The sequence below is a fragment of the Myxocyprinus asiaticus genome, chromosome 24 (genome assembly GCF_019703515.2).
Source record: "Myxocyprinus asiaticus isolate MX2 ecotype Aquarium Trade chromosome 24, UBuf_Myxa_2, whole genome shotgun sequence".
NCBI lineage: Eukaryota > Metazoa > Chordata > Actinopteri > Cypriniformes > Catostomidae > Myxocyprinus > Myxocyprinus asiaticus.
In genome coordinates this window covers 20,908,027-20,934,554 of record NC_059367.1, presented here as the reverse complement: position 1 = coordinate 20,934,554, position 26,528 = coordinate 20,908,027, and the positions used below count along the sequence as shown (strand labels likewise).

Here is a 26,528-nt window from a genome sequence, read left to right as displayed (position 1 = left end):
ATGCCCCAGTATGACATCATAATATCTTTAAAATACTCATTTATTAGAATTTAGTATTTAAAGTTCAGAATCACAAAGTTATGTACTGACACTACTAGGTGTTTTCTTTTGTATTTGCAATGTGTTTGTGACTGTTTATATGTTTCATTACTGTGTGCTGCTGTGTAAGATGCATAGACTCTTTCTTTATCATCACCCTGAAGCAAACATTGCCTGCCATGTCATCTCATCCTCTTGCCCTATCTCCCTCTTTCCATCCTTCAGCCCACCCTTGCCTTTTCCTGATATTATCTGAACAGTTTAATGCAGCCAGTCCAGTTACTCTGCAGTAACAGGGGGCCATCATTTGACTTCGAGCAGAAATTTAAACTGCAATAGCAGGGAACCAAGGAGTTAACACACATACACTAAAGTCACAGGCACATTTGCTTTCACACTTGCACAAATATTCAGTACCAGCCATGCTGAGCTTGGGAGTATTGGGGTTAGTCTTGAATTATAACAAAAAATGTGTAAATTCTCTCTAACATCCCTTGGCCTAAAGGCTCTTACACTATGGCTTATATTTTTGCTCTTGGTAAAACTATGAGAAACTACACCAACCCAGAATTTACCAAAAATATTGCTTATTCGCTTTTTGAATGTTCTAAAGCCAACATATATCAAAAGAGTGGATATGTTTTAGTCTCTCGAGTGATGTTAGATGTTTGGGCCTCAACTGAATTTTTCATTGTGATTCTCTATTAAAAACAGTTTTATATCTAAAAGGGTTTAATCTGTGCTTTTAGTAACTGTTTCTTAGAAATGTACAGTATGTGTTCATAATATACTTGGAAGATGTTTCCACAATATTCACTGACATTCTTCCTTGTTTGCTAGATCTGAGGAGGTAAGTTGAGATCATTCTAATTTTTTAGATCTCCGATCTTTGGCAGAGTGGAAAAATCCTTCACTGTAGTTGAAGTAGATGACACTGGGTTACTGGAATGACATCTGAAACTGCTAACAGGTATTTTTGATGCTCTAAAATCAACACAAATGTTTTGATTATGTTATTTGATATATTCTTTGTGATGTTTCTAAGCCTAATCCTAAAGTTTTGTTTATCAGTGTGCATGTTTACGAAGAATTATGAAGCAATGACATAATATGCATAATTCCCCTCCCCAAAATCTCCCCATCCAAAGCACTTCATCATAGGTTGCTGTTTCTTTCTGTAATCTCCACCTCATTTTAAGATTCTATTAAAAATGCATGGGATGTACTGAGAAGGATTGCTTTGAAGCATGCCTTGGATGTCGGATCAAAAGAACCCCAGAACACTTTATGGATATTCTTGATGAACAATGTTTTTCTGTAAGCTGATCACATCACTAAAGCAGCAGGGTATGTCTCTGCCTGGTGGTTTAAATACTTAGTAAAATATGTTTTTTTTTTTTTTTTTCAATGGTACATCAATATTCAAAGCAGGTGGAATGTTTAAAAATCTTTTAAGTCAGCTGGTTTTCTATTGCATCACTGAAAATAAAGGTGTATTGTCAAATGTATGATTCAAAGAATTGGCAAGCTAAGTCACAGAATCCAGTATTGCAGTTTGTATGTTTTGTTGCTTGTTGTTCAGCAGCAGGTTTATGCAAAAGCATTCTTGGAATCTATGACATCATGGCAAGTGGGCAGGATAAAAACTGATCATCACCTGCATTCTTGTTTGAAAAGCAAGAAACATTGGCAACAGAGGACAAAAAATAATAAATAAGCAAACTGCAAGAGTGGATAGCCAAATAATTAATACAGCATTATACAATGGCTAGTTCTGATCCTTTAATCTGATTGGATAAGCGGCATCCAAGAGTGCTGATATTAAGTATAACAGCACTGGGACACTTCACTGTTTGTATCTTTACGCTTGTCTGTGTTTGCAGCATTTAAGAGAGGCTTTCAGTCTGTGTGTTGCTTGGCAACACACAACAGTCGCAACATGATCACACAGGAAGTTGGCATGTTGTTTCCTTGAGTTCCAGTGCCTGAGATCGGTTATATTATGCTGACTCACTTGCAAGTGGCATCGCCAATGAGATATTTTTGCATTGGCTCAAGTGTGTGTAATGTGGGTGCCTGGATAGCTCAGCGAGTATTAACACTGACTACCACCCCTGCAGTCGCGAGTTCGAATCCTGGGTGTGGTAAGTGACTCCAGCCAGGTCTCCTAAGCAACCAAATTGGCCCGGTTGCTAGGGAGGGTAGAGTCACATAGGGTAACCTCCTCGTGGTCGCGATTAGTGGTTCTTGCTCTCAATGGGGCGTGTGGTAAGTTGTGCGTGGATCGCGGAGAGTAGCATGACCCTCCACATGCTGGGATTCTCTGCAGTGTCATGCACAACGAGCCATGTGATAAGATGCATGGATTGACAGTCTCAGAAGCGGAGGCAACTGAGACTTGTCCTCTGCCTCCAGGATTGAGGTGAGTAACCACGCCACCATGAGGACCTACTAAGTAGTGGGAATAGGGCATTCCAAATTGAAATAAATAAATAAAAAATAAAAGTATGTGTAATGTGGTAGGATTTAGGGACAACAAATCCCATCAGCTCTGGTGCTATAAAGAAGAAGAGGTGTTCGGCTGTTCGGCCCCGTTTCATGGCCGGCCCACCAGGGAAAGTCCCAGTCCACCCCTGATTACATATGTTTATCTTCCCTTGTGGTGTGCCTGGAAGTTTGTTGTGTCAGCAGCATGGAAACCTGGGTTTGCATCCACCATTAAAATCACGTTTGTATGATTAGTGACGAGTGCAATTTGGAGATTGCATTTTACCACCTAACATTACATTTTTACTCAACTGACATTTAGGTTTGGGGTTAGGGGGTTCAGTTTACAAAATATGCATTCCTCTTTACTGTATTAAATTCTGCACAGCTGAAAACAACTGGCTCTACAACTCACTTTTGACGGCCCTCCATGGACATTTTACATCACACATGCCCATATGCCCAACAACACTTACCGCTTTGGCCACTGAGGGGGGGGGGGTATTTTGAGTGGAAATACATCACATGGTCTTGCCGAGCCTTGTCGGAAGTGTGTCATGTGGAGAAGTCCCATGGTAGGCCTTACCCAGTGGGGGAGGAGTTTCTACAAACATGGTGACTGGGGCAGATGGGCCTCTGCCCAATGAAGACGCAGTTTACCAACAGGGAAACGATTTAGCAGAAGATATACGTTGCATGGGGTCACCTATGGGGAACCAACACATGCGGAGCACCTACCCCAGTACAGGGCTTAGTTAGCACATGTACTGAGCCGGCAGCGAGTTTCTCCGCAAACACGTCTGCCACAAGGCAAAGAGGAAGTCATCCAGGGAACACACTTTGTGAACACTACTAGGAGTCAACAGTGCACGTCTTCAGCTCAAGGGAGGTGAAAGGTGCTATGCACAAGCGATACACCCGGCCAGCTCTCCTGGACTTGTTCGTTCCTAGCAAGACACGGGACGAAACTGGCTCAACCTGGAGATTGTAGAACCTCGCAAAGGTGTTGGGTGTTGCCCAGCCCGCTGCTCTGCAAATGTCTGTTAGAGAGGTGCCACTGGTCAAGGCCCTGGAGGCCGCCACACTCCTGGTAGAATGGGTTCATAGCCCTGCAGGGGGTGGCACGTCCTGAGCATGATATGCCATTGCTGTGGCGTCAATGACCCAGTGGGCAATCCTCTGCTTGGATACAGCGCTTCCTTTCCGCTGTCCACCAAAGCAGACAAAGAGCTGCTCAGAGACTCTAAAGCTCTGCGTGCAATCCAAATAGATGTGTAAAGCGCGCACCGGACACAGCAACTTCAGGGCTGGGTCTGCCTCCTCCTGGGGCAGCACTTGCAGGTTTACCACCTGATCCCTAAGTGGGGTCATGGGAACCTTGGGCACATAGCCCGGTCGCGGTCTAAGGATCACATGAGAGTAACCCGGACCGAGCTCCAGGCATGCTTCGCTGACAGAGAATGCTTGCAGCTCTCCTAACCTCTTGATGGAAGTGAGCGCAGTCAGGAGGGCAGTTTTTAAAGAGAGTGCATTAAGCTCAGCTGACTCCAGGGGCTCAAAGTGGTCACCCCGTAGACCCTGAAGAACTACAGAGAGGTCCCATGAGGGAATGAGGCGCGGTCTGGAGGGATTCAACCTCCTGGGGCCTCTCAGGAACCTGATGATAAGGTCGTGCTTCCCTAAGGACTTACCGTCCACTGTGTCGTGGTGTGCCGCTATAGCGGCTACATACACCTTCAAGGTGGAGGGGGACAGCCACCCCTCCAACCTCTCCTGCAGGAAGGAAAGCACCGATCCGTCTGCGCATCTCTGGGGTCTTCACGTCGGGAAGAACACCACTTAGCGAACAGATGCCACTTCAAGGCATACAGGCACCTCGTAGAGGGAGCCCTAGCCGGAGTGATCATGTCTAACACCGCGGGTGGTAGGCCACTTAAGTCTTCCGCGTCCCGTCCAGGGGCCAGACATGGAGATTCCAGAGGTCTGGTCATGGGTGCCAGATGGTTCCCCATCCCTGAGAAAGAAGGTCCTTCCTCAAAGGAATTTGCTGGGGGGGGGGCTGTCGCGAGGAGTGTGAGGTCCGAGATCCACGTCTGGGTGGGCCAGTAGGGTGCTACTAGGTCGACCTGCTCTTCGTCCTCCCTGACCTTTCACAGGGTCTGTGCAAGTAGGCTCACTGGGGGAAATGCATATTTGCGTAGTCCAGGGGGCCAGCTGTGTGCCAGCGCGTCTAAACTGAGAGGTGCCTCGGTCAGGGCGTACCAGAGTGGGCAGTGGGAGGATTCTCAGGAAGCGAACAGGTCTACCTGTGCCTGCCCGAATCGACTCCAAATCAGCTGGACCACCTGAGGATGGAGTCTCCACTTTCCCCTGAGGGTAAGCTGTCGTGACAGCGCGTCCGCTGCAGTGTTGAGGTCGCCTGGGATGTGAGTGGCTCTCAGCGACTTGAGGTGCTGCTGACTCCAGAGGAGGAGACGGCGGGTGAGTTGTGACATACAACGGTTGATGTATGCCACTGTTGCCGTGTTGTCTGTCCGAACTAACACATGCTTGCCCGAAACCTCAGCAGGGCGAGCAGAATTGCCAACAACTCGAGGCAGTTGATGTGCCAATGTAGCCACGGGCCCGTCCAGGAGCCAGCGGCTGCGTGCCCATTGCATACAGTGCCCCAGCCCATTTTGGAGGCGTCTGTCATAACCACGACATGCCTGGAGACCTGCTCTAGGGGAACGCCTGCCCGTAGAAATGTGAGGTCGGTCCAAGGGCTGAAGAGGCGTCGACAGATCGGCGTAATGGCCACGCAATGTGGACAGTGGACGGTGGTCGTGATGACGGCCGGGTTTCCTCGCCCCTGGGTCGCCCGTCTCAGGGACGCTTTGAAGCCTTTCTCGGGTTCTTGTCGGCCAGCCGTGAGACGGGTGGCATCTACTTCCTGCGGTTGGCTCCATGCCAGGGCTGGGCTGCGGGGGCGGGCTGTGGCAGAGCCGGTGCAGTCACCGCAGGAGGACGCCCTTGGCGACAAGCAGACGGGGTGCAGGATCTTGAGCCACGCCGGGGCAGAATGTGTTGGATAGTTTCCGTCTGCTGTTTCACTGCCAAGAACTGCTGGGCAAAGTCCTCTATGGTGTCGCCGAACAGGCCAACCTGGGAAATGGGGGCGTCAAGGAACCGTGCCTTGTCGGCCTCTCTCATCTCGACCAGGTTGAGCCAAAGGTGACCACTAAAGTGGACATCGCCCGCCCGAGAGACCGCACCGTGACCTTCGTCGCCCGGAGGGTGAGGTCGGTCGCCGAGCGCAGTTCCTGCATCAATCCCGGGGCGGAACTACCCTCGTGCAGTTCCTTTAGCGCCCTGGCTTGGTGGACTTGCAGGAGAGCCATGGCATGCAGGGCGGAGGCGGCTTGTCCAGGGGCACCGTAGGCCTTGGCCGTCAGGGACGGCGTAAACCTACAGGCCCTGGATGGGAGCTTCGGGCACCCACGCCAGGAGGCGGCGCTCTGCGGGCATAGGTGCACCACGAGCGCCTTATCCACCGGGGGGATCACCGAATACCCCTTGGCCGCCCCACCATCGAGGGTAGTGAGGGCGGGGGAGCTGAAAGATCGGGACCGGGCAGTAAAAGGTGCCTTTCACGACCTTAACAGCTCCTCGTGCACTTCTGGGAAGAAAGGAACTGGGGCGGGGCGTCACTGTGAGCGGCACCGCAGGCCCAGGAACCAATCATCGAGCCGTGAGGGTTTAGGGGAGAGCGGAGGGTTCCACTCTAGCCTGACGCTCGCGGCTGCCCGGGAAAGCATGTCCGTCATCTCTGCATCAGCCTGTGACTGGCTGACCATACCCAAGGGGGAAACCCAGCTGAGGTTTCCGCATCCGACTTGACGAGCCGGCTCTCCGATGCTGCGATCGAGAGCTAATCACCTTCGCGAGCTCCGAACAAGAGGTCGAACTCGCCCTGAAACGAGCCGGCGGACTCATCCGGAAGCCCGATCAGGGAAAACGAGCGTGCTGGGGAATGGGAGGTCCGTGAGGGGATACCCGGCAGAGGTGGTCCCATTGAGTTCCCCAAATTGCCCCCAGTGCTAGTGTTGGCCTCATACCCTTAGGTAGAAGGACCAAGGCGGGGAGCCACTGGGGTGGCTTGCTTTCTTACGAAGGCAAGCCACGACCGCAACGTTGCCATGGTCATGTTCTCACAATGAGGACATGACCCATCCACGAATGATGTCTCCATATGGGTAGCGCCCAGACACGAAAGACAGCGATCGTGACTGTCAGAAGGCGAGAGATAACGACCGCAACCAGGAATAACACACAAACGGAAGGGCATCTTTAAAAAGACGTTCTATGTTTGCCGCTCTTTTAGAGAAATATACTCTTTTTAGAATATACTCTTTTAAGCGCCCAGTGCACCAGTGCATAGGGGGAGAAGCCGCTGAAATGCGCCGTCAGATCCAGCAGAGGTGAATGAAAGCCATGGGAATTCAGCTCAGTGAGCATCGACCGTTTGGCTCGGAATAGAAAATCTGAATGAGTGGTTGCATACCAGCTCCTTTTATACCCATATTTTTGGGGGAGTGGTATGCAAATATCATCGACACAACGTCAAGTGAGTGACAGATAGGGAATGTACATTAAGTTACTTTGGCCTTGTGCCTATATGGCCAAATCAATGCTGTCCTGATATTTCATACAACAACACTCTTGCTTGTGTGATATTATAATACTGAACCCACATTATGGAACCTGTGAAAAGGAATGTTTCCAAGCAAGCAGACAAATGCCTCTTAAGTCATATTACATTCAAGCATGAGTGATTTTAAACGAGTCTGTTTCAGCAAAGTAAAAAAGACAAAGGGAGAGACATCAGACAGACAGAGAAAGTGTCTGGCAGGAGAGCGGAGGATGTGAGGGTCAAAATCAATGGGACAGAGATAGATAATAGAGGAGAGAAGCAGAAGGAGAGAGAGAGAGAGAGAGAGAGAGAGAGAGAGAGAGAGAGAGAGAGAGAGAGAGAGAGAGAGAGAGAAGCAGAGAGTGTGAGCTGTCTGGGAGACATCAGACCTCAGTGCAGTGGCTTTCTGACTCACTCGGCTTGGATTAAGTCAGTCCTCCACATCAAGGATCACTTCTGATGCTGTACTTCTCTGTGTGCATCAGTGTGAGTGTTCACTGTCAAAGTTGACTGACAGCATTCATCTGTGTGTGTATGTGACCAGGAGCGAGGACAGACGCCTGCTGATCTTCTAGTAGCGAGCACCAGAGGTTTCTTAATTTTCATGTCTTTCTGTGTCTCTCTGTCATTATCTCTCTATCTTCCTATTTGCATTTTCCTCCTCCGTGTGTTTGTGTTGCCATACTTTGGATCCTACCTGGTCTCCATGAGGGTAACCAAGCACACACTCTCCTCTGGAAGGTAAGTCCATTTTGGGTTGGGTTGAATGTATGTACCTCTTTGGAAATGGTATAAAACCATTCAAACCAGGCAACACCAAGCCCATCTGTGGTATTCTATGGCAAATATCAAGGGTGGCTTTTATTCAAAATTCAGCGTTTCCCATCTTCTGACTATAGTTTATAACTCCCTGTAAACAACCAAATGATCGGAGAAGGTTCATGGAAAACTTTATACTGAAATGAAATTATGCTCCAAATACAAAACCTTAATCAGATTGTTGTGTGTTCTAAACATCATTCAGCATTATTATGATTCTCCTTGACTGCAAAATTGAAGAATCACAACAAATCTAACAAAACAAATCTAAAGTGCTTTTAAAAATGTGCTTTGAATTTACAGGATAACAGTAAAAATTTCTACTTGAAGGAGGCTTTAAGTCTTATTAAAAATGACGCTGTGTAAATTGGCTTTAATGGTCTTATTGGAACATATTGAAACTTGCATAATCTTAGTATTTGACTTTTATCATTAGGAAGCAATCTCAAACAAAATATATTGATTTTCCTAAGAATATATTTGCCAAGAATACAAACTCAATAAATGCTTCAGATAAGAACTGTGTAATTTTGCAGGCCAGAATAAAAGGTTGACATCACGCTATCCAAATATTATATTTCATTGCCAAATACCAGCATTTACTGTAATTCATTAATCACAAGGGAGAAAAATTTTGGTCCATCTAACATTATCGTGCCAAACAAGCATATTGAATGAAACAAACTGAGGTAAAAGGTTGATTTTTCATTTGATATTTGTATGTGTGTGTGCAGGTTTTCCCCACAAGCAATTAAACATAAATATAGGAACAGACATTCTAGATAACATTCTAGATTAGAAATAGAATAGCTAACATATTTTAGATTTTAGTGGCATTTTTACACAGAATTAGAAGGCAGAACAGAGCCTACTTTAACACTTTTCAGCCAGTCAGGCTGGGAGTCACATAAACAGAATATTTACGAGTGTTTAAATGAATAGTTCACCCACAAATGAAATTTCTCTCATCATTTACTCACCGTCATGCCATCACAGATGTGCATGACTTTCTTTTTTCTGCTGAACACAAACAAAGATTTTTAGAAGAATATCTCAGCTCTATTGGTCCTTACAATGCAAGTTTAGTAAATAGTGACCGGATTTTTGAAGCTCAAAAAATCACATAAAGGCAGCATAAAAGTAATCCACACGTCTCCAGTGGTTAAATCTATATCTTCAGAAGCAATATGATAGGTGTGGGTGTGAAACAATATTTAGGTCCTTTTTTACTATAAATTAACCACTGGAGTCTTATGGATTCATTTCATGCTGCCTTTATGTGCTTTTTATATTGTGCCATTCACTTGTATTGTATGGACCTACAGAGATGAGATATTCTTCAAAAAATCTTTGTTTGTGATCAGCAGAAGAAAGAAAGTCATACACATCTGGGATGTCATGAGGGTGAGTGAATGATGAGAGAATGTTTATTTTTTCCCTTTAAGTGCTGCTGTGTGTCTATCACTCACTCTGTGGCACATCCTCAACAGAGTAAATGTTATACGATTTATAAATGCACTTTCTATGACTTAAAAACTAAAAATAAATACATTGTATTGTTCTACACTTTCACTTCTGCTCTAGTTTTGCACTGTTTTTGGTCTACTCATGAAATTTGCATTGCTCATTTTGTTGGCTGTTTTAAAATTAATTGCTTGGTTCTCCTTATTTGTAAGTCGCATTGGATGAAATCGTCTGCTAAATAAATAAATGTATGTAAATGTAAAACCTGCAGGCTAAAACCCACTCTCAGAGTTAAAAGAAAAGGCGTCTTTCAAAGGCAGACCATTTACAGTAAGAGAAGCAGTCTTGTAGAACTTCATCAATGAGAGAGAGAGAGAGAGAGAGAGAGAGAGAGAGAGCACAGCTTGTTCAGTATTCGAGTGTGCTCTTCTCCACTGTGGTTTGTCTTCTTGTGTATAAGCAGTGTTGGGTGTATCAATATAATTAGTTACTGTAATCGAATGACTTTTTAGTCAAAAAGTAACATAATACATTACATTTTAAATTCTTGTAATCAGATTATTGTTACTGACTTTCAATGAAAGTAATTACTTTTAAGTACAATAAGGAATATGTATAATACATTTAAAATAAGAATTTATATGTACATCTGTTAATTTTAATAATTAATTAATTTGTAATTTTATTTATTTATCACACATTTGCACATATACAGTGAAATTCTTTTTTTTCCACATATCAGAGTGCAGGGTTAGCCATGATATGGCACCCCTGGAGCAGATGGGGTCAAGGGCCTTGCTCAAGGGCCCAACGGTGGCATCGTGGCGGTGTTGGGGCTTGAACCCCTGACCATCTAGTCAGTAACCCAGAGCCTTAACCGCCAAGCCACCACTGCCCCTGTTAGTGTTTCTGTGACTGCTGAAGGGTGTGCGACAATGAATGAGTAGGATATATAGACATTTTAAATTTGAGCGGAAAACCAAAAACTTTTCTTGGAAAACTGATTTAGAAAGTAACTTAAAATAATTAGTAATGTGATTACTTTTATATGAAATAACAAGTAATCTGATTAAATATTTTAGAGAAGCAGTTAGTGATTTGTAGTGGATTACTTATTTTGAGTAACTTACCAAAAACTGTGTATAAGATCACATCAACTGGCACGTTGTATTGTTAGATGTGGTGGAGAGGCAGTTGGTCAGTGTTGCAAAAACTACAAGCTTTGAACGTGAGAGGATAAGAGGAAATGTGAGAGTGTTACAGTAATGAGGGAAGAAAGAGGGGGAAAGAGAAATGGTTCAAAAACACAGGCAACATATTATATAATATTATAGTTCTTCCTTTTAGGAAAGGAAATTCCTGCTATAAAAAGTCTGTTGATCCAGACTTTTTGCTGTAGATCTAGCTGGTTGACCAGCATAGGAATGCACAAGCTAAACTTGACTGGTCTAACAGCATGATCTTTCTGGTGATGCTGGTTGATACATTGTAAAATGTTTCGATAGGTTAGGTAATCTGAAAATGTGCTTCATTTAACAATTATATCAATCAAACTGTAGCTGTCGGGTTTGAGTTTATAAATCACTTGGCAGCAGGAGAATTTCTACAGAACAATATAACTTTATATTTAGAGCCTGAAAGTAGCCTGCACGCCCTGCAGGTCATAATAATACAAAAAGAGATTTATGCTTTAATATATCAAGGATTCTTTCCAACAAAAAAGAAAATGAATATTGTAAAAAAAAAAAAAAAATGTAAAGACAAAAAATGGTTTAATACAAAATTCAGATGGGCTTTATCCTATAGGTCAAATTGATCAAACCCAAATTGGGCTGATGCCTGTGGCATTGTATCATTCACAGACTGGTACAGAGACAGATTAGGGAGAAAATGAGTAAGAGGTTTGCCTTTTTGATGTCTTTCTAATATTGTGATTTTTTTTTTTTTACATTTGCTATGAACACAATGGACTGAGACTGCATACTGTATATAAACTATGAATAACTGTGGACATCATCACCAACATGATCATAATCATACATTGTTAAATATCTCACTGTAAACAAATTGTGTGTGTCGCTGTAATTATCAAAGCCTCCTGTACACACATAAGTTTATGGTATCCTATGTGGTCAAAAGATTTGGATAAGAAGCTGTTTAAAATTGAGTGGAAAGGTCCAATAAAGACTGAATCATAAGAAATACAATTGTCCATAAAAGCCAAATCTAGTCTGGTCAATTAGACAATATGACTGAATAGCTGACTTGGCCATCAGTTTGATCAGAACAGAACACCACAGCACCAGTTTTCAAACAAACCATCAGTGATAAATGCTGCTCTGCGTGGTACAACGAAAATTACATTCAGCCAACAATTAACTGATTGACGCAATATCAAGTGATAAACACTTGAGAGAAGAGAGTAAAATGAGAAGAAAGATGAATCACAATCACTTCATTAAATTTTTGTTTTTGTTTGTTTTTTTTTTTTTGTTTTTTTTTGTCTAGCATACAGCAAATGATTAATTCATATACAAATTAAGTATCTAAACTCTTCCAAGCAGAAAAAAATAAATAAATAATTTTTGAAGAATATGAGGCATCTGTTTATTTCATTTTGTAACAGTCACTCTGCAAATATTGTTAGACGTGTAAGTCAAACTTATAGCCTGATTAGAGAAATATTGCCTCTAGGTATAAAACATTTTACTGTCTAACTGTAACTGTACTAGCTCAGTCAGCTTATTCAAACTCTTGCTTAGTCATACCTTAGTCATTCCACTCAGAACGTAATCAGGACTCGAGAGGCATTTGTGTTAAGCGTATTTGCTGTGATTTATACATCAAGAAATTTCCACAAAACAGCTACCTGCACAAAAAGCATGTGAATGGGTGAATAACACAGAGCCTTTTATAAATCAAATGAACATGCTGACTTCACTATCTAGGGCCAGTGCCTCTGTAAAAGACAGAGCCTTTTGAAGTTCTCTTTGCTACTGTATCTGACACTCTCGCTCTCTTTCTCTTATCTGCAGATGAGCAATGTGTCAAAAACAGCCTTGTTCGTATCCACTATCTCCAGGCAGCACGATGTCCTCATGGGGTCTCTTTATTTAGTCTTCTGTAAGTCCACAACTGCTGAACCATTCTGATGTCCTCTGCCTCTTCACATGTGGTTTAATCAAAGCAGCAAATCACACAATGCCCCCAATGACTTTGTGTACTTCAATTCCTTTTATGAATAATTCAAAGATGAAATGGTTCAACTATCATTAACCTCCTTCAGCCGTTTATCCTGCCTATGCCCACCTTGGCCGAACCATCCAGGGTGTAATTAGTTTGGGAAAAATGGGGTGACTCAACTCATTGTCTTCATTCATTTGTAATTGAAGCAGTTCTGTGTTTAAGGTGGAGTTATTGTTGAAGTATTTGTTTTTTTACAGTACAAAAATATACTCCCTTCTGAAAAGACCAGCATAAATTTCCAAGCTGGTTTATGCTGGATTTGGTGCTGGTCTAGCTGGTGGACCAACATTTCCATGTTGTTTACCAGCAAAAATGTTGGTCAACCAGCATGGTCATTCTGATTGAGCTGGTTGACCAAAAGACTGGTGTGGACACCATCACAGCAGCATCCCATGATGGGGACCAGCATTCAAACGACAAGACAACATACCGTATGCTGGTAACCAGCTATGCTGATCTTTTTAACAGGGTTATGGTGACAATATTCAGAGATCACATCATAATATTTAATCAAAATTAACCAGATGTGTTTTACAATTATAGTTCAGTAGTAATTCTGCTTAGTTGTCTTTGGTAAATTAGAAGATTCTGTAGATTTGTTGGATGCATGTTTTCAAGGGATGACCCACATTTAATTAGGCACTTAAAAGAATATGCTGTTCCGTTTAATTTAAGCTATATTGACAGCATTTGTGGCATAATGTTAATTACTACAAAAATGCATTTCAACTTGTCCCTCTTTTTCTTTAAAAAAAGCAAAAATCTGGGTTACAGTGAGGCACTTACAATGATGAGGCCAATCCGTAAACATTAAAATACTGTTTCAAAAGTATCATCAAAAGATGTAAACAATATGCATGTTGACATGATTTTAGTGTGATAAATTTGCTTACTAGCCTTTTCTGTGCAAAGTTATATCCAATTTTACAACTTTGTTTCCATGATGACATAACGCTGTAATCCAGATAATTTTAATAAACATACAAATTTTTCTGTCAAAATGTACACTGTAAAATCTAATTAGTTGACCTTAGATTTTTTAAGGCAATCGGTTTGCATGTTTTTTTCTAAGTAAATGTACTTATTTAGCAGTTTGGTAAGCTAAACTTAATTTTTTTAAGTAACGTTGGCTAGTTACGAGTAAACTTAACTCATATGTGATTAAAGTATCGTTGTTTTGATTTAATTATTTTAATTGGGTTATAACATGTCTTATACAGTGTAAAGGAAAGTATGAATGGACTCTAGGTTAGTCATATGGCAAATAGAATTCTACTCAGTACTTCATAGTGCACATAAATCTGTACTTTTGTAAAGTACAACTGAGTAAAGAAGAATGGACTAAACTTAAAAGGCTCCAAGTTCACCAGAGGTAAAACTAATCACCCTCATGGTGACTTCACACAAATCACAACTATCACAACTACCAGCTACAGTAAAACAACAACAATAGTGATAAGAAATATATCTATATACATTTTAAAATAAAAATACAATTATTATTTTTCTACATAAGTTCCTTTGTTTGACCAAATATACATAAATTATTCAAGAGCAAGGGCTTATGGGTATTCCACACAGCCGCAATTTTGTACTTGATTATTTTGAGTTTGTAGTACTCAAAGCCAGATTTTAAAGAACATAAATATTTGAGTTATGCTTCCAAAATGTGACATTTCAAGTACTGTTTATAAGATCACTTAAATGTTTTTATTAATGACAACTTTAGGATTTAGAGAGTAACAGTAACTTAATTAAAACTAGTAAGAATAGTAAAAACTTAAGCTTAAGTTGAGTAAATGATTTTATTTTACAATTTGAGATTATTATTACTATTTACAGTGTACTGTGATACATGAGTTTTAACAGAGCAATTAATGTAAGTGCTTTTATTTGCATTTTATATGCATTTCTGCCTTAAAACCCTCCAAATATTGGTCCATTAACATACATTGTAAGTGCATCACTGTAACCTAGATTTTTTTTTTTTTTTTTAAGAAAAGGGGGGACTTGAACTGCATCAATTGCAGTATATTAACAAATAACTAATTGGTTTTGTATGGATGCATGTGATTGGATTGGTCTGGTCTGCTCAATATTAAAGAAGTTTTATGTCAGAGCTTTACTGCAGCCTCAGATGGATGGATTATCAAAGCTATCTTATAGATTTTTGTAATTTACACTCACTGAGCACTTTATTAGGAACACTATGGTCCTAATAAAGTGCCCGAAGTGGTCTTCTGTTGTTGTAGCCCATCCGCCTCAAGATTCGATGTGTTGTGCATTCTGAGATGCTATTCTGCTCTCTACAATTGAACAGTGGTTATCTGAATTACCATAGACTTTTGTCAGCTCGAACCAGGCTGGTCGTTCTCTGTTGACCCCTCTTATCAACAAGGTGTTTCCATCTGCAGAACTGTTGCTCACTGGATGTTTTTTGGCACCATTGTGAGTTAACTCTAGTGATTGTTGTGCATGAAAATCCCAGGAGATCAGCAGTTACAGAAATACTCATACCAGCCCATCTGGCACCAACAATCATGCCACTGTCGAAATCACTGAGATCACATTTTTTCCCCATTCTGATGATTGATGTGAACATTAACTGAAGCTCCTGACCTATATCTGCATGATTTTATGCATTACACTGCTACAACATAATTGGCTGATTAGATAATCGCATTAATTAATAGGTGTACAGGTGTTCCAAATAAAGTGCTTAGTGTGAGTAAGTTTGTTAAAGGTAATGTTTGTCATTTTTTTCAATTAAAAAAAATATTTCTCCTATCCCAGCTTATTATGCAGAGTCGACCATAAGTAAGCCATTTGTAAATTGATTAAAATGTGTTACTGGACCTAAAAGTGTAACACTGTGTCTCTTTGGCGGTATCAAAACAGCTCTGTTGGTTTGAGCAGCCCGTCCTGCCTTACACAGCAACAGTGGCTCAACCAATGGTGTGAGTTTGTGGTAGAGCTATCTGTTTGTACAACTAATAGAAGATGGGGGGAGTTTTCTGGAATCTGTTTGAAAACATAAATTATATTCTAGTTGGTGATGCTAGACCTTATTCACAGTAGCGCCATCTTTGATTTTGACGGAACTGAAAACAAAACAGTGAGGGATAAACTTACCATCCCTTCAATGACATGCACTGTATAAAACTATCAAAAAGATCCTAGATCACATGTATTTTTGCTCAACTCATGTTGTCTGGAGTTTTTTGTTTAATGAAATTTCTTTAAAATACTTTTTTTTTCAAAGTTTCGTCAGCGGAACGAAATACAAAAACTTTAAACACTTTAAACAACTGTACAACCCATTGCAGAGACTGTACGTCTATCCCTCATAGACTCATTGTAATTCCAGTCATAAATCAGGTCTATTGCGCAGACATTACACACTTCAGTTCTGAATGAAATACATCATCATTATTCACTTGAGACAGACGTAAGATTTGTTAATTTTCCTGTTTTGGGATCATATGATTTATGTGAAAGGTTTGACAGTAGTGCAATGGAGATGGCACAGTGTCAGGGGCACATTTTGAATACAAAAATTCAGTGTTTTGTTGAAAATATGAATGGACATGAGTGGATAAGATCTCAGTTTCTCTCTCAGGTGTGCTGTCACTCTTGGGAAATGGAATGCTTTTGTTTGTAGCATACCGTAAGAGGTCATCTCTGAAGCCAGCAGAGTTTTTCATCGTGAACTTGTCTGTGAGTGATCTAGGGATGACACACTCTCTGTTTCCTTTGGCCATTCCATCTGCTTTTGCACACAGGTAAACTCCTGCCTCACACTGACATTGGTTTAAAAACTCAAGAATGCACATTTTCCTTTTTATAGTAAACACCAGAGTATCAATCAATACAGACCAACAAATACGTAAATACTACATACACACCTGAATGACTGCAGAGAGATGCATTAGACAGGTTCTAGTACAGAGAAAGGAGTGAAAAGGTCCCACCCACTGCTGTAGCTTGCAAAAAATCTCATTTTTATTGAGAAAGCACATTCTTGTTTCCAAATGCCTCTTAAAACAGCCAATTCTAAGTAAGTAATCATTGTAAAGTTATAATATGGAAAAAGGGAGTTAGTATTTCAGCAAAAACTGTAAAATGATCTCTCTCTCTCTCACTCTCTTTCTCCTCTCTAGGTGGTTGTTTGGGGAGGTAGCATGTCTGTGCTATGCTATGTGTGGAGTTTTATTTGGCCTATGTAGCCTGACAAACTTGACCGCTTTGTCGTCAGTATGCTGCCTCAAAGTCTGTTTGCCAAATTATGGTAAACTGCTATTTTCTTCTCTAAACCATTTGTTTTTTCAACAGACTGAAGTGCTATCTAATTACAATCTATTCAGTAATATTGTTTTAGTTTCAAATATGCAATAATATTTTATTTTATTTATGCAAACCATCATAAAGTTTCCATCATTGTGAGTCACTTTGACCCCAAAACACGTTTTGAGTTTTATGCACTAAAGTCAGATGGAAAGTGTCAGCTTTCTAATTATATCATTATGATTTTACTCCAAACAGTGTAAATAAAATTATTTAAATGTTGGCTGATATAATCATTGAAATCCTTTATTTTAATTTTTTTAGTTAAGTGCATACAAATTCAAAATGTCTTTTTGGGTCAGAGTGATGGAGCAGGTCACATATAGTGATTCTGATTACATTTACTGCTTTTCAATACAGTCATTCAGAACTGACACTTCCAACCCATGATATGCCCATTGCAACTCTTAAAGGGACAGTTCACCCAAAAATGAAAATTCTCTCATCATTTACTCACCCTTATGGCATCCCAGATGTGTTTGTCTTTCTTTCTTCAGCAGAACACAAACAAAGAGTTTTAGAAGAATATTTCAGCTCTGCTGGTCCTTACAATGCAAGTGAAATGTGAAAGTGAAAGTGAAGATTTATGGTAAAAAAAAATGACTTAAATATTGATATATTTCTCATCCACACCTATCATGTCGCTTCTGAAGATATAGATTTAACCACTGGAATCTTATGGATTACTTATATGTGGCCTTTATGTGATTTTTTGAGCTTCAAATGTCTGGTCATTATTTACTATATTTGCATTGTAAGGACCGACAGAGCAGAGATATTATTCTAAAAACCTTTGTTTGTGTTCTGTAGAAGAAAGAAAGTCATTTGTGGGTGAACTGTTCCTTTAAACATTCGAAAATATTCAGTTTATGTGTTTTTACCCATAGCTAAATCCTGGATAACTACAGAAAAAAAGCTTTATGCTCTTAACTGGTTTAAACTGATCTAGCTGGACTCCCAGCCTGACTGGCTGAAAAGTGCCCAAATCCCCTTTAAAATCAACAGACAGACCATCCTGAACAGGCTGGAAGACCAGCTTAAACCAGCAAACAAACTTATGTTAGTTTAAACTGCTTTTTTTCTGCAGGATAGGCCTTGTCATAGTTAATAATAATCTGTATGCCTTTGACAGATATTAACATAATTTCTGGTTAATACAGCCAAATCCATAAAAGAGCAGCTCTTCTGAATCAGGGGTGTGTTGTGGATCAAGTCGAATCTCCCTCAGATGAATCAAGTCTGAGAGTTTTGGCTTGTTAGCACACGTGTTCTGTCTGAAAATTCTGAAATATCAGAATGTCACATTCAGTTCATCTTGAGATAAAAGGCCTTTTAGGGTCCTTAAATTTACAAGAATGAGAGTTTAAGGCACAAAGAAGGAGACAGAAGTAAAATGAAAAAGATAAGAGAGGACATGTAAACAGAATGTGTAAAGGAAAAGGAGACAAAGTAGGAGAGACAGAGTGATGAAACAAGTGAACAAAAGAGGAACAGAAGAAAAGCAGATAATGAGCACACATTTTCATTTTGAACGCTTGCTGATAAGGTTTGCTGGAGCTTGAAACACTAGGTCATTTTTTCACTTCTACCTCTTTGGGATATGAAAAGTAAAATAATTCCTGTTCAGACCTGTTTCAGAAGATTCATATTACCTGTCAGTCATCTTGGCCAGTCACACTGTATGCAGGCAGAGGTCACATTATTGTTATTTAAAGGGTTAGTTCACCCTTATGTCATACCAAACCTGTATGACTTTCTTTCTTCTGTGGAACATCAAAGGAGAAGTTCAGCAGAGTGTCCGAGTTACTCTCTTCTATACCATGAACACAAACCATACTCCTTTTTTTGTTCCAGAGAAGAAGGAAAATCATACAGAAGTAAATGTAAAATTGTAATTTTTGTGTAAATTATACCTATAAAAATTTGTATTCATGTGCCACTTCTCCTTCTCTCCAGGTAATAAGTTCTCATCTAGCCACGCTCGTGTGATGGTGGTCGCGGTGTGGTGCTATGCATTTGTGTTTGCTGTGGGTCCTCTACTGCACTGGGGAAGTTTTGGACCAGAACCGTATGGAACGGCCTGCTGCATAAACTGGTATGAGCCCCAAAATGTTATGACAGAGATGGAGACTAAACATTGCTGCTCTTTTAATGTTTCTGCAATTATATTGTTTCCTTTTTCCACATTGTGTCTTCTAAGGTACACCCCATTCCATGATCCCCTTGCCATGTCTTACATCATCAGTCTCTTTATCTTTTGTTATGTTCTCCCCTGTACCATCATCATCCTCTCTTACACCTTCATCCTGCTCACAGTGAAGGGGTCCCGCCAAGCTGTTCAACAACACATCTCACCACAAACCAAAGTGGCAAACGCACACGTTCTTATCGTTAAGGTAAGGAGATAGAGTTAAAAGGTGAAGGGTTTATGGGTTGATTTGATGGGTTGTTTAATGACAGTGATTAAATGCCCAGTATTATTCTGGATATGATCTCTCTCAGATTAAGCTACATACTGTAAGTACTAAAAGAAGTATGGCTTCCAAACTGTCTCATTTTGCAAAAATAATTGTATTGCTCTGTCGGGCAGACAGCAGGAACGTGACAGTATTACTGACTATGAACCTAACATCCCTCAATACGTAATTCTGATTTCTCGTCCTCTGTGGACAAGGGCTGGCTGTACCTTTGGCCGTCCCAGACTCATTTTTAAAATGGTAGCATGAAGCCCTGGAATATCTGCATGTAAACCTTTGTTACTGGCATTGTGGGCTGCACTGCTGTTGTTGAATACATACTGAATGTTAATACATACTGAATGTATTATATATGTATGATATTTTATATACTGTATATATATATATATATATATATATATATATATATATATATATATATATATATATATATATACAGTATATAAAATATATACTATATATATATATATATATATATATATATATATATATATATATATACAGTATACCAATACCAATACCAACATATTGCACTATTCAGAGTCGGATAATACATTTTTATGTGCATACTGGGCAGTATGTGGAATTGACTGTTTGTAATGCATGCAATGAAGCTTTTAAAGTAGTGTGTGTGTGTGTGTGTGTGTGTGTGTGTGTGTGTGTGTGTGTGCTGTGTGTGTGAAAAGGTGGGTTACAGAGGTCAAAGTTTAAACATTTTAAAAACAAATCAGCTTATCCAACTGCATATTTACTGAGTATATGTGTATTTGGTGTATATTCTTTCCAGCTCTCTGTGGCTGTATGTATTGGCTTCCTTACAGCCTGGAGCCCGTATGCAGTGGTCGCCATGTGGGCTGCATTCAGCGCTGATGAGCAAGTCCCACCCACTGCCTTTGCGCTGGCAGCGATTCTGGCCAAATCATCCACCATTTACAACCCTATGGTTTATCTACTCTTCAAACCCAACTTTCGTAAATCACTAAGTCAAGATACTCAAAATATCTACCACAGGATTTGTTTAAGCCATAGCAAGGGCAGCCCAAGAATGAAGGATGGGCAGATGCAGGACTCTCAAACTTGTAACTATAAGGATGCCAGCAACTCCACTCACTTTATCAGAGGCCAGCCAGAGAGTTATGGGGCATGTCTTCATTACACAGAGGCAGAGCCACACTTTCAGCCAATCTGCCCTCAGAGAACTGCACGTATCCTTGAGGGCGCTATCCAGAGTGAAATTCCAGTAAGACGGATGAGTGAGAGAATGCAAAACAACATCTTGTGAGGCAAGTGTATTACACAAAAAGAGAGAGAGAGTGAGAGAGAGAGAGAGTGAAAGAAAGAAATATAAGGAAGAAAGAAAGAAATAGAGGAGACTGGGGCTAGTTTTAACCCTTTTATACCAGTGAACTCCATTTCTCAGATATGTGTATTTTTGAAAATCAGTTTCTCTAAAGCCTTGACTACAAAATAAAGCCATCAACCATTTTCACAGGAAAAAATATACAATTCATTGAACACACATTGTCCTTTTGTGACAACTTTTTTCATGTAGTCAGACTATGGGGTAAGTTGTCACAACAGATACATTGTTAAGTTTCTCATTGTTTTAAACTCTTTAAATATTTGTCTGCATTAAACAGCCTATTATATGCTTTTTGTAGTAAATTTAAAAAGTAAAACAATTATGAGGCACAAAATGATTCATGAAACAACGAAAATGGAAAAGGTAACATACAAAAATATCAAACTATTGTTTTGGCCAACAAATACTGTATTTAATAAATTGTATACATTTATGATATTTAAAATGTATGATAACCTGCCCTGATTAAAATGTGACAATATGCACCATCCTGACTTTTATAAAATTATATATTTTTCCATTTAACATTTCGGTAAAATTCTGCCTTCAAAATGTAGTTGACCTTTGTCTGAAATTATGGCAGTGTGATTTGATTATTTTTGCTTGTTTACCCAAGAACTATAACAAATATATGATGATAGTGAAAATTTACTTTGGAGTGAAGAATTCACAAAAAAATATTCTAATTTAAGAGGGTTTTGAACAAGGTGTTTGAAACCCACATACAAACCTCAACATAAAAAAACACAAATGTGCAAATTTTGACTCCAAGTTCAAATCATTGCTGAGATACAGCTCTTGTGACAACTTCCTCGTGTGACAACTAGCCCCAGTCTCCACTATAAGGATTCAGGAAGGACAGGATGATGTAATGGGATTCCACAAAACTGTCAAGACTTTGTGAGCTTCATGGATGTCCTTACACAATGCTCCAAACACAAGGACAAAGGAATATGCAGCTCTTGTACTGAGGAGAAGACTGAATATAAACTCCCCTTTAAAACCTCATTGTTGTCTCTGGCTTTACATTGGTCCCCAAAACTCCCCACAGTATTCGACTTATTCAACAATTATTGAACCAAATCGATTTCACTTCTTTTTAAGACGTAGAAAACATATGTCATTAATGAAAGGTGTAAGCTCTCATTGTTCTCTAATGAGCCTCAAAAACAACAAAACATAATATGTGATATAATGTAAATTAATTACATGGAGTAAGTCCAGTGAGACCACAGAGGTAAGTTATTGATTGAAAAAACAATTCAAGTTGACCTCACCAACTACAGTTTTAAATGGGGCTTTCAATGACACCCAGTTTTTGATCAATGACCCAATTAAAGGAATGTTCTCCCATCCAATTCTCATCATTTACTCACCCTCATGACATACCAGATGTGTATGACTTTGTATGACACAAAGATTTTTAGAAGAATATTCCAACTCTGTATGTCCATACAGAGCAAGTGACTGGTGACCAAAACTTTGAAGCTCCAAAAATCACATAAAGGCAGCATAAAAGTAATCCATAAGACTCCAGTGGTTTAATCCTTGTCTTCTGAAGCTATCCAATCGGTTTGGGTGAGATCAGACCAAAACATAACTCCTTTTTCACTATAAATCCTGACATCAGCAGTCTCCATGGTGATCATGATTTCTAGCTCGATTACACTTTCTTTTTAGCACACTGAGCATGCGTCAAGCCTTAGGAAGTGTAATCGAGCTTGAAATCATGATTGTGCCAAGAGACTGCAATGGCAAGATGTACAGTGACATTTTGGTGTGTTCTAACCCAAAAACATTTGGATCGCTTTAGAAGGCATGGATTAAACTACTGGAGTCTTATGGATCACTTTTATGCCACCTTTATGTGAGTTTTGGAGCTTCAAATTTTTGGTCACTATTTTACTTGTATTTTATGGAATTTCCAGAGCTAAGATATTTAAAAAAAAAAAAAAAAAACTTTGTGTTCTGCAGAAGTAAGAAAGTCATACACATCTGGGATGGCATGAGGGTGAATAAATAATGAGAGAATTGTCATTTTTGGGTGATATATTATTTGTCTTACCTAGTGGAGGCTGCTGTATCTCCATAGATGCCATTCCATCTATGTCAAGGGCACAGAATCGACAAAGACTGTCATCTGCTGGCTTAACAACAGCATTACAACTCTCTCTCTCTCTCTCTCTCACTCTCTCTCTCTCACTCTCTCTCTCACTCTCTCTCTCACTCTCTCTCTCACTCTCTCTCTCACTCTGTTTTTTTTAATGCTTCCATCGTTTCATTAAACAGACTCTGCTTGCCTCAGTGTTGTATCACAACAACAAGCACCTTTAAAGAGTGAAAACCTTTATTTGCTGACCCAACATTTTATCTGTTGATCTGAAATTTAATTTTGGAGCAAAAGTGGAGCTGTTTAGTTTATTATGGTTTTTATTTTTTAAAACCTGCCACAGGTTTATCTGGGTCCAAATTCCAATGGTATTAATATACTTCATATCTCAGTTTATCATAATATCATAATATGTCCCAGACATAGGAATGACTACTCCAGCCTGGTGTTAAAACTGGATTTAAATTGAATAACCAACGTGCATTTGGATAAACTTTTAATCCATTATGTGGAATTGTTTTACACCTGTTCTCTTCATTCAGTCTTCTCTCTGATCTGATTACTCTTCACCTCAAATCTATTCATGATTTACAGAACAGTCTGACGTAATCAACAGCACAGCTCTACAGTATCTACTTTTTGTGTGGTAAATTGTTAGATATTCAGGTAACATTTCCCAAAACATTTTTTTTTTAAACTTTTTTCCTGTCATGTTGATAATTTTGTGTATTGTAAGGGCTAATACATTTCAATGCTTAATTTTTAGGGCCTTTTTGTTTACTTTTGCATGATAAACAATTTTGGTACTGTGTTGGGTAGCGTCTTGAAGTATAATGTAAATCTGTTTCCTGAAGTAAAACCAGTTGAGAACCATTGATTTAAACTGATTTATGGTATTGGTGTCATGTCCTCTATTTATATTCCCTAGACTCTCAATTTCAAGGCACATTTGGGTGTGTTAGTTTGACTGGGTACTTTTCAAATTTTCTAAAACATGTGGAAATGCTGACAATACAACCAACCTCATGTGTTTTGATCACACATAGAGAGAAACTGAGTGTTTCCCAGATGACAGACACTGATGGTAAAATAAACTGTAAGGTACTTGAACTGATAAAACATCTCCCAATCTATCTTCTTAAAAAAAAAAAAAAAACACACTGATGACTTCATGTAGTTGAAGATGCCAGTTAGTGAGGTTTATGGGTCAGGCAAAGCACAGGGATGGATTTTTGCACCATCCATAAACTGTTTTTGTCATTCCATGAAATACCTCTGAAGAGTATCTTCCACTCAACAAATGTTCCCTTTTTTTGTAGTGAGCAGCAGTGCAGTTTAAGATTGTGGTGTAATGTGCATGTTATACATATAGACGGCACTACACCTCCAATAACATGAAGTGAGGCACACTGTTGGAAGATCAGCTGGAAGGGTTAAAGGGATAGGTCACCCAAAAATGACAATTCTGTTATCATCATATACTGACCCTTGTGTTGTTCCAAACCCATATGACTTTCATTCTTCCATGGAACACCAGCCTCAATCACTATTGCATCTTTGAATTTTTTTTTTTTTTTTTTTTTTTTTTTTTGACTGTTCTGTTAATCATGAATAGATTTAAAATAACATAAACTGCAATGGAAGTTACATAAAGTAGTAGTGTTATGCACAGTTTCCTTTTTATTTATTTATTTTTTATTTATTTATTTTTTTGGTATCCTGATTACATATTGCCATTCCAAGTATTCTGTTACTCTCTGGGCCTGATTTTAAAATTCTAAATCATCCTGATAAAATAGATTATTCTAACAAAGGTACGTACATTTCCTCAGACAAAAATGACAGCTTAAGGGGATAATTCTCCCCAAAATGAAAATTCAATCATTATTTATTTACCCTTGTGTTGTTCTAAACTTACATGACTTTCTTATTCAGCATGCAATGGGAGAAATTTTGAAAGAAAAAAATTTGCTAGCTGATGTAATTACAATGGCAGTGGATGGTGACCACCTCTTCAAGGATAAAAAGAGCTTAAGCTGTTTCAGGGTGCAGCATACCCCATAAACTGAACTGCACAATAAAAGAATACTACATGAACATTCATCCAGTCATATACTTCTTTCATTGGCATGTGTTAGCAGTGGTGTTCAATTAGCTCTCTCCCCAGGCCTTGACTTTGAGTGATAAAATCAATAGATAAAATCAAATTAAATCTTTACAGCAGTGAATTGCGCTCAATCCACCACTTAATGAACTTGTGCCTAAGGGATGTGAGAGCCACTTGCTAAATTAAATACTTAGAACTGAGTCAAAAGGTTTTTCAAGGCATTTCTCTTGTTCTGTTGATGAGTTTTGTACACAGGGTCAAATTCAACTTTCTGTTGTCTGCAGGCTTTAGTGGGGAGAGTGAAAGGAATTCAGATAAAGACATTTAGTGATTTGCTCCTGTTTTTGTATATTTCCAAGATCTGTCGGATTATGGATTTGTTTACAGAGCAATGTATTATTTGGACAGTGATCTGAGACTGACAACACTTGACATTTGAAAGATTTCTGTCTGTGAAAAGAAAATTACGTCAATATAGAAACCGCTGTACACTGAAACATTATTAGCATTTTAACAGCCTCTACAGACTTTGCTCAAACGAAATTCTGCAGAGAAAAATGTATCTCTGGAACTGATTAATTTATCTATGCATTTGTGGCAGATAAATTGCACAAAGAGTTGAGGGTACAATGCCTCCTCTTGTCATATAAGAGTTTTTTTTTTTTTTTTTTAGGTTTGTCTATAGTAAAGTTGGTTTTTGTGGTAACTTATGTAAGAAGTAATGCAAGAAGTGCAATGCACAGTAATGACCACAGGGGACTATCCTGTTCATATGTTTACATTGCTACTTATTCTGGGCATTCGAGTAAGTGAAGTACCATATAAAGTGTTTACCTGCTCTTTAGATTGAAAAAACAATTATTGGATGACGAGTGTTCCTTCATTACACCCCCACGATACCACATAATATTGGCGACGAGGATCTATGGATATGATGTTAATCAGTAAGAAATGCAGATAATGTGGAGTGTCTGATTGTGCACACATTTCAAAGTTCACATTCCAAACTTCAGGTGGGAGGAAAAGTTAAGGCACATATATAGCGACTATAGGAACTTTGTCAGCATTTGATGCAAAGAGTCAATCATGGGAGGAATATTGTGAAATTCTTGAGCAGTTTTTGGAGGCAAACGGAATAGATGATGGAGACAGACAGAGGGCCATTCTGATTGGTGTGGTTGGTGCGCCAACATACAGTCTACTACGCAACCTCGTAAACCCAGAGAAACCCAAGGAAAAAATATATCAGCAAATTGTGTGGTTGAAAAATCACTTTAATCCACAACCCAGTGAAATCTTCAGCGGTACAAGTTTGATTCACGCACTCACAAGCCAGAAGACTCTGTAACTGAATATGTAACAGAGCTGCGAAGACTGGCGCAAGATTGCAATTACGAGCC

General features: G+C 39.7%; 1 protein-coding gene across 1 annotated transcript; it reads left to right on the top strand.

The window, feature by feature from the left end:
• Positions 1 to 891: 891 nt before the first annotated feature.
• On the top strand, positions 892 to 22,306 carry opn7c (opsin 7, group member c). Its single transcript, XM_051652562.1, has 8 exons — positions 892 to 1,009; positions 7,743 to 7,939; positions 12,517 to 12,604; positions 16,347 to 16,509; positions 16,888 to 17,015; positions 19,028 to 19,166; positions 19,272 to 19,467; positions 20,336 to 22,306. Exons 3-8 carry the CDS (start codon positions 12,517 to 12,519, stop codon positions 20,828 to 20,830), a joined length of 1,209 nt encoding a protein of 402 aa, XP_051508522.1. The 5' UTR covers positions 892 to 1,009; positions 7,743 to 7,939; the 3' UTR covers positions 20,831 to 22,306.
• Positions 22,307 to 26,528: the final 4,222 nt, after the last annotated feature.